Source organism: Mustelus asterias, chromosome 8 (genome assembly GCF_964213995.1).
Source record: "Mustelus asterias chromosome 8, sMusAst1.hap1.1, whole genome shotgun sequence".
NCBI lineage: Eukaryota > Metazoa > Chordata > Chondrichthyes > Carcharhiniformes > Triakidae > Mustelus > Mustelus asterias.
In genome coordinates, this window is record NC_135808.1 from 73,335,436 (window position 1) to 73,351,576 (window position 16,141).

The following is a 16,141-nucleotide window of genomic DNA, read 5'->3' on the forward strand; positions in this document are numbered from 1 at the left end:
ACAATTTCAAAATTTCATCCAGAACAAAGCTTGATAGGTACCCCATCCACAAACATTCACTCCCTCCACCACCATCACACACTGGCAGCGGTGTGTACCAGCCACAAGATGCATCGCAGGAACTCACCAAGGCTCCTTAGATAATACCTTCCAAACCCACAACCACTACCATCTGAAAGGACAAGGACAGCAGATACATGGGAATGCCACTAGTTGGAAGTTTTCCTCAAAGATACCCACAATCCTGACTTGGAAATATGCTACGTGCTCCTTCACTGTCACTGGATCAAAATCCCGGAGCTCCCTCCCTAACAGCACTGTGGATGTACCTACACCACATGGACTGCAGCGGTCCAAAAATGCAGGTCGTCACCATCTTCTCGAGGGCAGTTAGGGTTGGGCAATAAATGATGGCCGAGGCAGAAATGTCCACATCCCAAGAATGCGTTTTAAAAAGCCCAATACCATCCACTTGTCAATCAGAGAGAAACTCCACTGATCTGGTAAATGAACAAGCCATGTTGTCAAGAACATTGACTCAATGACTTGGATAGCCTTTCCTTACCCATCCTTTCTGTGACCAACAATGGTCTTTCTTGGCAGAATATAAAGTACAACACAGTTGGGAATACACATGCATAAAGTTTGAATCTCCAGCAGTCAATTATTATTGAACAGTTTATACCTTTGATGGAATACAGAGAAGGTGATCTTATAAAAGCAAGATTAAGTATTGTAATTTTCAAAATTTGAATTGAGTCAGTTTGCATTGCTAATTTTAATTAGCTGCACCACATTTTGATAAAATAACAAGTTGCATTTTGTTCATTCACTGAGATTTTGAGATATTGAACTGATGCAGCATCCAAAGCTGTATTTGGTATTCTGTTTACAGTAGAATACCAACTGTATCTGGTATATTTAAAAACATGATCAAAATGAGAAGAGAAAATGTAAAACAGTGTTGGGCTCATGTTACAGACAATTACAATAAATTAACGATAATATATATTTTTGTCATCCATAAATTTAAAACAATGTTGACAGATACTATACAGATATTCTGGATGCAAGATGGATTAATTATATTGTTAGATGCATTGACACCTGTATAATGGTTAATGCTCGCTCCAAATATTATTCTCTTATTGTCCAATACAAACATTTGCTTTCATTGCAGATTCAACTCCCTCTGAACTGAAATACAGCCTTTTGAGAATAGTATTCTCTGATAGCAGGTCACAGGGTGAACAATTAATCTTTTTTCCTGATGAACTCTGCATTAAAAATAGTGCCGTTCTGATTTCACTGATGTTCAGAGGATACCACACCAGCAGACAGACAGACAGCTACGGAATTAATAATAAGAAGTAAGATTAACACAAGCATGATTAAGAAAAAGAGCAGATTTAGCTGGATTATAAAGTGCCATGACTTCCTGGCTGCCCAGCCATCAGTTTTGGGGGGCGTATCCTTAAGACGTGCTGGGGAACAAAGTTCTCACGTAAGGGTTTACCTGACAATTGTCCAGAAGCGCTAACTTCCCCTGAACATTGCATTGGGAACCATCCGACAAAGTGATTTAAATCGCTAACTTTGGATGTTTCTGCCAGTTTTACACTCTAAGTTACTCTGAAAGAGTTAGAAGGAAGAAAAATACTTCTAATTTAAGAGTAACTATTTTAAAGAGCCAGATCTAGCCTTGCATGGTACAACTCCCACCATCCCAACCCCCCAGCGGAACACCCCCCAACTAAGCACTTGATATAACCCCTGGAAATGGCCCCTCACCCCCATCCACACTATTTTCGATAAGCCAGAGACCCTCTGTGTCTGTGTGAAAATTCAAGCCTGAGTGTTTCTGTCATGTAACTCGACATTGTCTCCCTAATCCTCTGAATTAATCAGCTTAATCAGAGGGAAAATAACTCAAGTTAAAATTGACGTGTGTGAATGAGCTAGTTTTGTTTATTTTTTACCTCCCCCAATACAGAGAAATACAGACAACTGTGTGGAAGATCAGAAAAGGCATTTTAAAATTGTGACGTTGCTGGCAAGTGATAAATTCAAAGGAAGGAACAGAGCAAATTTTACAAGTCCTTTCCTGCAGCATTCGAGATATCTCACTATTTAGTCCAATTTGTGGATTCATGATTGGAAACATTATAGATGCTTGAGTCTTCCATAGTCCAATCTCAAGAAATAAAGTATTTACAGATCTTAGAATCCCTACAGTGCAGAAGAAGGCCATTTGGCCCATCGAGCCAAACCAACAACAATCCCACCCAGGCCCTATCCCCGTAACCTCACGTATATACCCTGCTAATCCTCCGAACACTAAGGGGCAATTTAACATGATCAATCCACTTAACCCACACATCTTTGGACTGTGGGAGGAAACCGGACCACCAGGAGGAAACCCACGCAGACACGGGAAGAAATTGCAAACTCCACACAGACAGACACCCAAGGCCAGAATTGAACCCAGGTCCTGGTGCTGTGAGGCAGCCATGCTAACCACAGTGCCACAGTGCCATCCCGTAATTTAATTTTAAAACCAATGCTATATAAATTTCCAATGGATATTTTTAACCTCTAGGAATAATATGCTACAAACCTTTCATTTCTGAGAATTAATTCCTCTGCCCAGGCAAGTCTATACATTGGCAAATTGACTCTTATGCCATTGGAAGGTAGGTCACCATTTTGAATAGGAAAATGGGCAAAAAGACAAGTGACCACTCGTACATGCATCCTTTGCACAGATGCTCCTAATCTCTTACCTGGTGGCTGACTTTATTATGCAAAAAAATTCACTCTTTCCTTAGACTAATGTTTCATTCATTTGTATGATTTCATAATGGTCACTGATTGTGACACACAGGCACCTGAAACTCTGAAACCACACAATCTCCCAATAACGCTTCAACCCAAAAGCCTGCCACTGTGTCTATATATAGAGAATTTCAGTTAAATATTTATTGATCACCTGTCAGCCATTACAAGTTACATATTGCAGTTATTAATATTCCACTGAAAAACTTAAGATGAAGACTGCACAGTTATTAAAATATACCCAATACTATTGATGGCATGATATTGCAGGATTCTTTCATTTCTCTTTTGGGGTGAAAGTTGCTTTGTTCAGAAATTTAATTATTTTTCAAACTTCTCTATTCCAACAAGGGCAGCACAGTAGCACAGTGGTTAGCACGGCTGCCTCACAGCACCGGAGACCTGGGTTCAATTCCAGCCCTGGGTGACTGTGTGGAGTTTGCACGTTTTCCCTGTGCTGCCTGGGTGTCCTCCAGGTGCTCCGGTTTCCTCCCACAGTCCAAAGATGTGCAGGTTAAGTGGATTGGCCATGCTGAATTCTCCCTTAGTGTCCCAAGGAAGTTAGGGGCATTAGCCATGGTAAATGGAGCTTACGGGGATAGGGTGGGGCAGAAGGCCTGGGTAAGATATTCGCTGGAATTCTACCACCCCGCCCACCATGGAATCGGAGCGGGCAAGGGGCGGACAATGGAAATGTCCGTTGAGCATGGGCGGGATTTTCTGGTCTCGCTCAAGCAAGGCCGTAAAATCCCACCCATGCTGTCAGAGAGTCAGTGCAGACCCGATGGGCCAAATGGCTTCCTTCTGCACTGTAGGGTTCGATGAACATTTGGGGTTTTTCTTTCAATTCAATCGAATGATGAGAAATTGTGCACTCCTTCCAGTTTCTGTACGTGTCTGGGCTGCATTACTGAAATGGAGCTGGAGAGGTGCTGCTGTTTGCTACACCTCTTTGTCAATTTGTTAAGTTGACCCAGTTTATTTTTGTGTTCGGCAGGTTGATGACCAAATGAAACTTCTTCAGAACTGCTGGAGTGAGCTTTTAATCTTGGATCACATTTATAGGCAAGTGGCGCATTGGAAAGAGGGTGCAATCCTCCTTGTTACCGGGCAACAGGTGAGTACAGAAGAGGCTTGCTTGACTCCAAAAAAAAATGTCTTGGGAGCAAGTTACCTTTCTCTGACCTTTTCATCATATTTGACTTAGACGTCAATGAGAATACAAGATTGAATCTTGTTCTCTCCCAAACATGCTCACTGTTTGCTTTAGGCTCTGTGGCAGGAAAACTAAAATCAATACCTCCCAGCATAGCTATATTCATCATCATGCAATCATAGTTTGTTGTCGATTGCTATAATCATTTGGAATGGTAGTGGTTAGTTAGCAGATCAGTAATCCAGAGGCTGGTCTAATAATCTCAGTTAGAGAATATGAAGAGTTTAACGGAAAAATGGCCAGGAGGCTGTGAGATTGTCACAAAAACCTAACTGGTTCATCATTGTCCTTTAGGGAAGCAAACCTGTTATCCTTACCCAGTCTGGCCTATCTGTGACTGCAGTCCTACAGCAATGAGGCTGATTCTTAACTGCCCTCTCAAGTGACCTAGCAAGCTACTCAATTGCCTCAAACTGCCACCATTGTTTCAGAAAGTTGGATTATCATCGAATTACAGAATGATTACAGTGCCGTTTGGCCCATTGTGGCTGCCCCATTTTGTTTTTGCTCCCAATGATTACCCTACCAATGACACCTCACAGGAGGAGAAAGGTACACTTCTGCTTCAGTTGTGTCAGTGCCACAGACTAACATCTGTACTCCACCAGCATTTATGAATGAACGTGGTTAACAATGATCAGATGTTGCCATCTCAGGGCAATTAGGGATGGGCAATAAATGCTGGTCTCGCCAGTAATGCCCACATTCAGAAAATTGAAGGAAAAACAGGAATCATGGATTGCTTTCAATTACTGAGAAATCCCGTTTTTTTCTTATACTTCTGGGAACCAGTAATAAAGCAACGTCAACCTTGCTGAATTGAAACGAGCAACTTTATCCTATTAATTAATTTGGTTTTCCATCTGAATGAATCGACTTTCTAAAGGTGATGATGTGGAGCCATAGTTTTGAACTGTGGTTTTTGCCATAGTGTTTCAGAATCTAACCCTGAGATTTCTTCTAAAGAATTTCATTGTTATTTCAAGCTCCAATTTGCTACTTTATTTTTCAAACAACACTAACGGGTGTGTGTGATATTACTCTTAAACGTTGTTTGTGATATTACTCTTAGTGTTGTTTGAAAAATAAAGTAGCAAATTGGAGCTTGAAATAACAATGAAATTGTGTGATATTACTCTTAAACGCTGCAGTCAGAAACATCTGACTAACTGCTGGGTTTTTAAGGAAGTTCATACCTGAAACTTTAATGGCCCTTCAAATTCATAGAATCATGGAATCCCTACAGTGCAAAAGGAGGCCCTTCGGCCCATCGAGCCTCCACTGACCACAATCCCACCCAGGCCCTATTCCTGTAACCCACATATTTACCCTGCTAATCCCCCGGCACTAAGGGTCAATTTAGCATGGCCAATCCACCTAACCCGTATATGTTTGGAGTGTGGGAGGAAACTGGAGCACCCAGAGGAAACCCACGCCGACACTTGGCGAATGTGCAAACTCCACCCAAGGCCGGAACTGAACCCAGGCCCCTGGCGCTGTGAGACAGCAGTGTTAACCACTGTGCCACCGTGCTGCCCATTCCAATGAATCTGTCACACAATCATACAAATAAATTAGGAGCAGGGGTAGGCACTCGGCTCCTCGGGCCTGCTCTGCCATTCGATAATATTATGGTTGATATGATTTTGACTTCAACTCCACATTCCTGCCTACCCCTGATAACCTTTCAGCCCCTTGCTAATCAAGAATCTAACTCTTCCTTAAAAATATTCAAAGACTCTGCTTCCACTGCTATTTGAGGAAGAGAATTCCAAAGACTCGCAACCCTCTGAGAGAAAAATTGTCTCTTCATCCTTGTCTTAAATGAGTGACCCCTTAATTTTAAACAGTGATCCCTAGTTCTAGATTCTCCCACAAGAGGAAACACCCTCTCCACATCCACCCTTTCAATACCCCTAGTGATCTTAAAGGCTTTGATCAAGTCGCCTCTTACTCTTCTAAACTTTAGTGATACAAACCTCACCTCACCAACTTTTCCTCATAAGACAACTCGCCCATTCCTAATAATAGTCTAGTAAACCTTGACTGAATTGCCTCTAAAATTCTCCAGCAATTGATGTGCCCTTCTTTCATTTACATTAATAGTACTTATTGTTCATCATCGCTTTTTTTTTTCTCTGTCCCGCTTTTCTGCTGACAGTAAAAGCAGTAGAAATTATCTTGCAAAGTTATGGAGCCCAACAGTGTGATGGAGATAAATGAACAACTGTAGAGAGGTAATCACAAACCCGGGGTGCTTCAGCCATCCTGTCATTTTAAATTAGCTACATGCAAAATGCACTCTCTGTAACATTTCATCAACATAGCTCAGATTTATAGAGCACCGTCAATGCAGATAAATGACCTAAGATGCCTCACAGAGGCATAATTCAAAAACAAATGCATCCTGTCCTGAGGAAGGAGATGTCAGCAATGGTGGCGAAAAGCTTGGTCAAAGTACTGGGTTTGAAGGAGGGACTTGGAGCAGGCCTTTCAGAGCCAGACACCTAAACTGCTGAAGGTGCAACCACCTAATGAGAGGCAGAGGGCTGGGGGAACAAACAAGGGGCCTGAAGCAGAGGAATGGGGAGTTCAGAGGTGGTTGTTGTGCCATTGGAGGATACAGAGCAAAGAGGGAAGAGGCCATGAAAGAATTTAAAGATATGGGGGTGAGAATTTTCAGTTTGAGGTGTTGAAGAACCAGGAGACGATGTCATTCAGCAAGGAGAGGAGTGATAGGTAAGTGGGAGTTGGTGCAGGATAGACTATGGGTAGCAAAGTTTTGGATGAACTGCTGTTTGCCAAGGGACCAGAGTAGAGAGCAGCCCATGGTGAGCATCTGAAACAATCCTTGTAACAACTGTCAAGCTGCTGTGCTACAATAACCATCCCTTCCTTCAAACAACAATGGAAAATTGCATACACTTAAGAAATTACATGCTTATCTAGCACACAATTATCCAGTCTTTATAACCTTTTCCTGACCAATTAACGTTAAGGTAAGTAGAACCAGTCCCTTTAACAGATACAGTGCTCTTAATTCTTTCTGTGGCTATGAGCTGTAAATGTTTAACCGTTACAAAATGGAATTTCCAAATCTTTTCTAAGTTTATCTTCCTGGTATGATCGCTCCTGTTTGTTTACCGACGTGTACTTTGGTGTTTCAACCCTGGGGTCTGGCTGGTCACAGAGCTGGGGACATGGAGTAGAGTTCTATTGTATGAGTACATAAGTCATACCATTGAGGGATCGAAAGTGACAGCTCATCCAGTGTGAACACAAAAAATACTCACAACTACCATTCTATAGCTTTGCCTTGCGTGCTCAAAACCGTACTGCCTTCAAGTCAGACTTCTTTATAATCAGTCCCCAATCCTGCAGCAGTTATTTTGAACAGAAACCTACAAGTCACTCCCCTGTGTCTGCAGAGCATAAAACACCAACTATCAGAGTGTGACTTGCACACTACTCTTTAAAGTAATTAAAGGACGCGGCAGCTTAAATTACTGACCATGACTGGCATGTTCCTTTGTTACTTAATCAATAGTTCTCGGAGAAGTTCTCTGCCTCACTGGTGCTAATTTTTCTGCAGGCTTGTGTTTGTTATCTAGTCTGTACATAACACGATAGGTTTGATATATCGTGTGTGACAAAAGAAAAGCAGCCAAAGGCTAAATAAAAGGAATAATAATTTTTTGTCTTATCGCATTATCTGCATGCAGACTATTGTTTGTGGTTTGATTGGTATCCTAACAGCAGGTTATTTATAATTAAGGCCTAATGCTTTGATGCTTCTTCGGAGAAGCTGAGAGGATTTTCAAAGCTTTGAAGTTTTAATATAATGTGTCGCAGAACAACAGCATAAACCTGCTAGATTAAGTTACTATGGATTTTTTAATAATTATAATAAATAAAAGTCAGGACAGCTTTAAGGTTAACTTGTAATTAAAATGTATCTTAAGGGGTTTTCTTCCCCTAGCAGAGTGTACATGCTTCCTCTTTACATGCTAATCTCCGATTGTTTTCTATATCAATAAATTAGGAAACTCCATTCACCAAGACGTTTTCTCTTAAAAAAGTTAACATTCCTCTGAATCACACACCATCCTGACTTGAAAATTCAACACCACTGGGTCAAAATCGTGACACTTCCTTCCTAACTGTACTGCGGATTTGCGAGCATCGCATGGGTTTCAATGGTTCAAATAGGCAGCTCACCATGGTGCGGGGAGGCAAGATTGGTTTGACCAATCTTGGTCTTTTGGCTAAGATCAAGTGTAGTTTTGGCATCCTGCACTTGGTTGAAGTCATGAAGTTACACTGAGGCTTCATTTGAAGCAACTTTTTAAAGCGACATCTAGGCCTTTTGGCTAAGAGGAGAATGTGCAATGCCTGCTCCAATCAGCTTGGATCATGTAGATCAAGCCCAAGACAGGAAGTGGGATCCTGTCTTATCAGCTTGGATCTGGAATATCTCACTTGCTGAAACTTTGAATTGGACTTTGATTGGATTGAATTGGATATAAACAAAAAAAAGATTCTGTGAAAGAATGGCTAAAAGCAGACAACCAGTGCCAATCCTGAATTCTATCCAGTGGCCCTTTGCAAAGCTTTGTGTGTGTATCTGTGAAAGAGGGAGATTAAGAATGGGACATTGTGTAAGATGTTGAGTGAAGATAGAGTTTGGTTTGGCTGTGATTACCCACTAGCCAAATGAGTATTTAGAGTTGTTTAATTATGCTTGTATACAAAGAAGGGCTGCTGAAGTACCAGAGGGTCACTGCGGCAGTGGATTGTGCTTAGTAAGCACCGTAACTTAAGTGATTGTCTTCATTGCTCTATAACATTTCGCAACACTTTGAGAACAGTGTTTCATTTCAGAACTCTTTATTTTGATCCATTTAGAGTTGAGTTGAGTTTGAATCATTTGCATTTGATTTGAGTATTTGGGTCATGAGCTTCTAATTTCTGCGCAGTTGGTGCTCCAAATGCAAACTGCGCTCAAAATTGCACCAGATGAAATACTGGTGAGGGCATTAGCATGGGCACAGTGAGTGGGCATTGGGAGAATGCCGAGTCGGTCCAAAATAATGTTAATCAGTACGCAATGCTAGTGCTCCTATTTTGGAGCTCACCGCTCTGACTAATGCTGGCCGGAATTCTCTGCTTGTTCACATTGGAGGGATTCTGTGGTCCCACTGATGGCGCACCCCCTGCTGTGTGTTTCTCGGCAGTGTGGGATGGCTTCAATAGGAATCCCCATTGACAGCGGCAGGACCAGGGGATCCCGTCACCAGAGAACGGCACCCTGCCTCCTGCTGCCGAGAAAAACACTGAGGGGAGGCCAGAGAATTTGGTCCACTTAGTTTTTAACCTGATGTTCAGCAGCAGGAGAGAGCCCCCACCAGTGCACCTATTTAGAGATTAGTTGCTGATTGATTTCTTCTGGCTGTTGCTGTACATTTTGATGAGGAAGGTCACTGACCCTTTGGCAAAGAGAAGCAGGCAGAGCAAGCACACAGCTTTGCTGTGAAAGCAGACTTCCCCATGGTGCAGAGTGCCATTGAGTACACACACACAGCGGGCACCACATGTAAACTCTGACCTATGCCAGAACTGAGAGGGTTTCCATTTCCTCAATGCCCACTTAGCATGTGACCAAAGACAGAGAATTATGCAGGTCAACGCCCAGTATCTTGGCAGCAGCCATGATGTCTTCATTCTGCGATATTCCACTCTGCCAGTTGTATTTAGGCCTCCACGACAAACCAGTGGATGGCCACTGAATGACCAGGGCTATCTGCTGGCCCCATAGCTGAGGATTCCAGTGTGCAGCCTACATGTTTACAGTGTACATACACTCAAAGTCTATGTGACAGAACATATCATTGGCATGCTGAAACAACCCTTCCATTGTCCGGACCATTCAGGAGGAGCCCTACGGAACTTGCAGACCGTGTTGTACAACCTCACCACTGGTGCGTTTGTCACCAACTACATGACAAGGAGCAGGAGCAAGAGGAGGTGGAGAAAGAAGAACCAGAGGTGGGAGGCATCCACTTGACCACTGTTATGACAGCCAAGAAGGTCACGGGGGATCTCCCCGTGGGCTTCCTGGAGTACGAGCCTCCTTATGGAGCGAGCTGAGACTCGCCCAATGAGAAGCGGTCAGCACAGGCTTTTAATACGACTGCTCCACCCATACCGGTGTTGTAGGTCCTGGGGTGTAGGCTGTCTAGCTGTAAGCCGCAGGCACGCTGCATAATAAACAGTGTTTGGTGACGGGAAACAGGCATTTGGCTGAATTTACAGCCACAATGCAAAAATAAAAGCCACCACTCAATAAACATTTCAAATCAAACGTATAATTGAGAGTGTGCCATTTTTCATTACAGTCAACTAATCACCCTGCTGTGTTCTGTTAAAGTTTGTCTTTGGTGTATCTTGCCTATCCTAGTGCTCCTGTACCGTGCTGCCCCAGTGGCTGCAGCAGGGCTGGTGGACGGCTGCTGACTTTCAGTGGAGGAGACTGCAGATGGTCCTGGAGGAATACCTGGAGCAGCTCCGGGTCATAGAAGGCCCAGCTTTGCACTGCACCGATGGCAGCAGTCCCAGCTGGGTAGCTGGCCAAAGCATGGTGGAGTGGCAGAGGTGAGAGGATGGATCGTGTCTTCCTGAGAGAGGGCAGAAGGCCCGTGTTTCATGGAGCCACCATCATTCTCCCACGGTGCAGTGCCTCAGCAATCCCTGGAAGATGTTGCAGGATAGATTGCTTGGTTGCTTTGACAGCCTGCGAGCCATTCTGTACTGTAATTCATAGCCACCACGGCCGCAGCCTGAGCTTGCGCAGCAGCAAGCTGAGCTTGTGTGACTTCTGTCACTGCAGAAGTTGGGGGGCTTCAACTTGTACTGCAATGGAAGCTTCAACATTGGCCATCAGAAGCTGCACCACAGTGAGATTCACAAGTGCCCTCATGGAGTTGGCAACCTACTCCATTCTTAAAAGGCCAGGAGCCAAGCTCTGGCCAAATCTCAGTACCAAGTTGGTGTTGGATTCTCCCATACGACTCAACATTGATCCCAGCTTTCTGGCAGCAACCAAAAGAGAAAATGCTGGAAAATCTCAGCAGGTCTGGCATCATCCGTAAGGAGAGAAAAGAGCTGATGTTTCGAGTCCAGATGATCCATTGTCAAAGCTGCATCCAGCATCCGCAGTAATTTGCTTTCTTCCAATGCAGCAACCTTTCTTGCTGTGCATAGCCATCAGACTTCTTCTGTAACCTGTCACATCAAAGTGTTCACCTGAGTCCTCTGCTGCAGAACTCATGCATAACCTCACTCTCCGGTCAGCTGGCACCTTGTTACCATTCCCCCCCCCCCTCACCCCACACTCGCAGCCACTCGTGCCTGATGTCTCATCACGTGCAGATACCACCTTTCTGCCATCCTTCATGTGATGCGCAGTGTCGATATCTGAGCCAGTAACTGCACGTGTGAAATCGAGTGACATTGCTGCACCTTCAACAGCACTGACAGCTTGGTTTTCCTCCAGCACCTGGCAAGGTTACTGTTCTTGCTTGCTCAAAAGGAGAAAGGCATGAGGTTAAGGTCAGGGTGCAAGTAGGAGGTACAAGCTCCCACCATCTGCAGCTTGTAAATCAAAAGAAAGTGTGGGATGAGGTGGGAGTGAGACATGAGAAGGAAAATTAGGTACAAGCATGTTGTCATCTTCATAGAATCCCTACAGTGCAGAAGGAGGCCATTCAGCCCATCAATTCCGCACCGACCACAATCCCACCCAGGCCCCAGTCCCATAACCCATCATTTTTACCCTGCTAATCCCCCTGACACTAGGGTTAATTTAGCATGGCCAACCAACCTAACCCGCACATCTTTGGACTGTGGGAGGAAACCGGAGTACCTGGAGGAAACCCACACAGACACGGGGAGAATGTGCAAACTCCATACAGACAGTGACCCAAGCCGGGAATCGAACCAGGGTCAGTAGTTTCAGCCCCACCATTGAGCATGACCTCAGCAATGGGTGTGTTAAAAATGAGCAGCAGTATCTCCGCCAAGGGGGTTAGGAGGTGAAGGTGTGTCTGTCCCCATTCAGTCATCTCCTGCTGCCTCTGGTTGTATGCTACCTTGCCCTGCAAGAGTGAGAGAAGTATTAAAGTGAGCGTGATGCAATGTGTTTGGGTGATGTGGCTGTCATGATTGAATAACTGGTAATGTGTGAAAGCTGTGAGATGTGCATGTGAGGCTTGCTCAGTGAGTGAGGGTGAGCTGAAACAATAAATGTGAGTTTTAATGAGTTGTGACTTATTGAAGTTTGTTGGGAGGTGTGTGATTGTGAGTATGTTTCGCTGAGCAGAGTGTGAGGCGAGTGGTGCAGTTGGTGGGATTTGAACTTTGAAGATGCATTCTCTTACCCTGACCACATGTGTGAGGTCGTTGAGCTTCTTGCAGCACTGCATCCAGCTCCTTGGGGCTTGACTCCTATCCCACTGACTGTCAGGGCTGTCTACTCCAACTACTTTTTGACTGTGGCCGTAATTCCGCAGACCCTTCCGGCGGACTCTCCCATGGCTGATGTGGCAAGCTGACATCAATGGGACTGGAAGATCCTGCCAGCGGAGGGGCTGGAAAATTCTGGCCTGTGTGTCTGGAGTGCCTTCAGGCCCTCTGTGAATACTTTGCACCTCTACTATCAGAGCCTCCAATACAACATGTGAAAACCTCAGAGCCCACATTCTCCCATGTTGTGCCATTAATCAATGTCCACAGGTTCAGCTCACAAAAAGTCTCCCAGTACTGCCACAAACCAAAATGTACCTCTTCTTTAAGAGGTGAAAGCTAAGTTTAACAGGTGCTAGTTACTCACAATAATGCCCCCACTTGCTGAAGGAGCCAGTCAACAAATAGTGCAGTTAGTGCTAACTGGTTGCTGCATTCATATAAAACAGCAAACATCACCTCGCTGAGCACAAACAGAGAAATCTCTCCTTGAACAAAAGGAAATACCTGCCAATCTTTACACATCATTTCCAGGATGGTAACATGCGCCCCATGTAAATCTGCATGTGTGTTGTCTGAGGACAGGATCAAGCTCTTTCATAGTTCAATGCTCTGCGGATGCGGTTGGGGCCATTTTGACTTTGAATGATGGCATAAACCCCAGATATTTTGATTTGATTTATTATTGTCACAGGTATTGAGATACAGTGAAAAGTATTGTTTCCTGCGCTATACAGACAAAGCATACTGTTCATAGAGTACATGGGGGAGAAGGAAAGGAGAGGGTGCAGAATGTAGTGCTACAGTCATAGCTAGGGTGTAGAGAAAGATCAGCTTAATGTAAGGTAGGTCCATTCAAAAGTCTGATGGCCGCCAGGCATTTCACAGAACTTGGTGTAGCAAAGTGCGACTTACAAATTACATCACTTTAAGCTATTACTCTTCAAAACACAATATTTGGATCAAATAGCCAGATCATCTTTTTCTCATCGGATGCTTTTGAATTCTGAGGATTTTAATGCAATGGGAAGTCAGATTCACTCTGAACTGTAAGTTTTTAAAGTTTACAAGTGTCACAAGTAGGCTTACATTAACACTGCAATAGAGTTACTGTGAAAATCCCCTAGTCGCCACACTCCGGCGCCTGTTCGGGTACACTGAGGGAGAATTTAGCATGGCCAATGCACCTAACCAGCACATCTTTCCGACTGTGGGAGGAAACCAGAACACCCGAAGGAAATCCGTGCAGACACAGGGACACTGAATATCAAGAGTCCCCAAATATAAACTCACCTCAACATCCCCTTTAGGATTCTTTGATCATTTGAGTTGTGCTGCTCCTGTACAAGAAACATGCAGATTATGGCTGGAATTTTCCGGGGGCGGGCAAGGCTCAGAAACGGCATTCTCTGTTGGCCTTGGGCTGGATTGTACGACCCTCGGGCAGACGTGCCGGTAAAATTCTGCCCAATGTGTTGCTTTAAAGTTGTTTTGATTGATTTTGTGAGCTCCCAGTGGGATACTTTTGAGTTTGCAGAAAGTTGCTGTTCTTCCAATCATGGTCCCTGAGTAAAACTCCCTCTTCCAGCCATTAATGCTGGGTTTACATTCATGCTGGGAAACAACAAGGGTCCAAGTCTTTGTTGTCTGTCACAGTACAAGTGTTGCATTTTGCTAGTATTTGCATACTTTGATTAATGAACATCTGGTGTTGCACCGTCACTGGGGAAAAGCTGGATGCCAAACAGTTCATTATCTTCTATTATTTTAGACTCGATTAAAATGACAGCCTTCAACAAGCATCTCCTGACAAAGTTAGTTTATTAGGAAGAGCTTGTTAATATAAAATTGTCCTCCTATTGCTACTGTTTCGAGTACATCAAACTAATGTTGCTGTAACATCTTGTTTGGACGTGTAGTGGCACTTCTACTTTTGTGCATTGTACTTTTCAAAAAAACCTTAAAATACAATGAAGAAAAGTACACAGGCTTTGCCGAACCTGCTTTCAAAGTTTTGTGGTAAAACAGATTCACAAATGTAACTACTTTTAAGTTGATTTATTAGTGTCACAAGTAAGCTTACATTAACACTGCAATGAAGTTACTGTGAAAATCCCCTAGCTTGCTTACGAAAGCATGCTGCCCAGCAAATGGTGTTCATGATGGTCTGGAGAATTGCAGGTATCAGTAACTCTCTGGTTGTAACACTCTTCAGTGTGGAATAGGGCAACGGCAGAATGGAATCATTGCTGCGCTGGGATTTCAGGTGTCCAGGTTTACCATAAAGTTGTGAAACAATGCATTTCGATGGTCCATCGAAAGAAAAGCATCTGAAATGAACATAGAAAAAGCACGGAAATACTCGGCAAATCAGTCAACATCGGTGAAGAAAGAACTCAGCTCTGGCGAAACATTAACACTGTTTCTCTCTCTCTCCACAGATGCCACTTGACCTGTCGAGTATTTCCAGCATTTTCTGTTTTTATTTCAGCCCCGTTGATCTGTTGGGCCCATCTGTTGTTGGGAAGATCTGGAGCTCCAAGGATCAATTGCTGATAAATTGAAGCCTGCGATCCCTGGGTCTGTGCTGATCTTGTTGATCCCAGTAAGAGTGCAGCCTCAGCGGCTTTGAGCTCAGGGAGGAGGCCAGCCAAAGTCCCTGCTGCTACAAGAATATACGTGTGTGTGTGTGTGTGTGTGTTGGCTGAGGACAGGATCAAGCTCTTTCATAGTTCAATGCTCTGCGGACACAGTTGGGGCCATTTTGACTTGAATGATGGCATAAATGATTCACAGTCAAACACGATACACAATCATACAAAGTTACCCTCACTCTGTCTGTCTCACATATCCGGAATAGTCCCAACATTTAATGGCTAATTCTTGGAGGTCTGGGTTTCTCTCCAGGGTTACAAATGAATATTTAGTTTTGTCAGTAAGCTTGTTGGCCAAAGCATGGATTCAGAAGGAACCTCCACGCGCAGAAAGGCCCAAACAATGTTGTTGTCCTTCCAATACTATCAACGTGTGGAAACAACACATGAAAGAAGTTGTATCTTGTTAATGTTTTTCATATTGACTGAGATCAGAACCCGTCCACCCAACACACTACCCCTCACCCCACTCACTATCCCCCACCCCACTCACTAACCCCTCACCCCACTCACTAACCCCTCACCCCACTCACTAACCCCTCACCCCACTCCCTAACCCCTCACCCCACTCACTAACCCCTCACCCCACTCACTAACCCCTCACCCCACTCACTAACCCCTCACCCCACTCACTATCCCCCACCCCACTCACTAACCCCTCACCCCACTCCCTAACCCCTCACCCCACTCACTAACCCCTCACCCCACTCACTAACCCCTCACCCCACTCACTATCCCCCACCCCACTCACTAACCCCTCACCCCACTCACTAACCCCTCACCCCACTCACTAACCCCTCACCCCACTCACTATCCCCCACCCCACTCACTAACCCCTCACCCCACTCACTAACCCCTCACCCAACACACTACCCCTCACCCCACTCACTAACCCCTTACCCCACTCACGAAACCC

At 44.3% G+C, this 16,141-nt stretch overlaps 1 protein-coding gene across 5 annotated transcripts in view; it reads left to right on the top strand.

The window, feature by feature from the left end:
• nr5a2 (nuclear receptor subfamily 5, group A, member 2) overlaps nt 1-16,141 on the top strand; it is a 312,907-nt gene that overhangs the window by 229,133 nt on the left and 67,633 nt on the right. For all 5 annotated transcript variants that reach the window (XM_078218179.1, XM_078218182.1, XM_078218180.1 and 2 more), the window contains one exon: nt 3,833-3,952. In XM_078218179.1, coding sequence (XP_078074305.1) covers nt 3,833-3,952 — 120 coding nt within the window. The remainder of the gene's footprint in view (nt 1-3,832; nt 3,953-16,141) is intronic.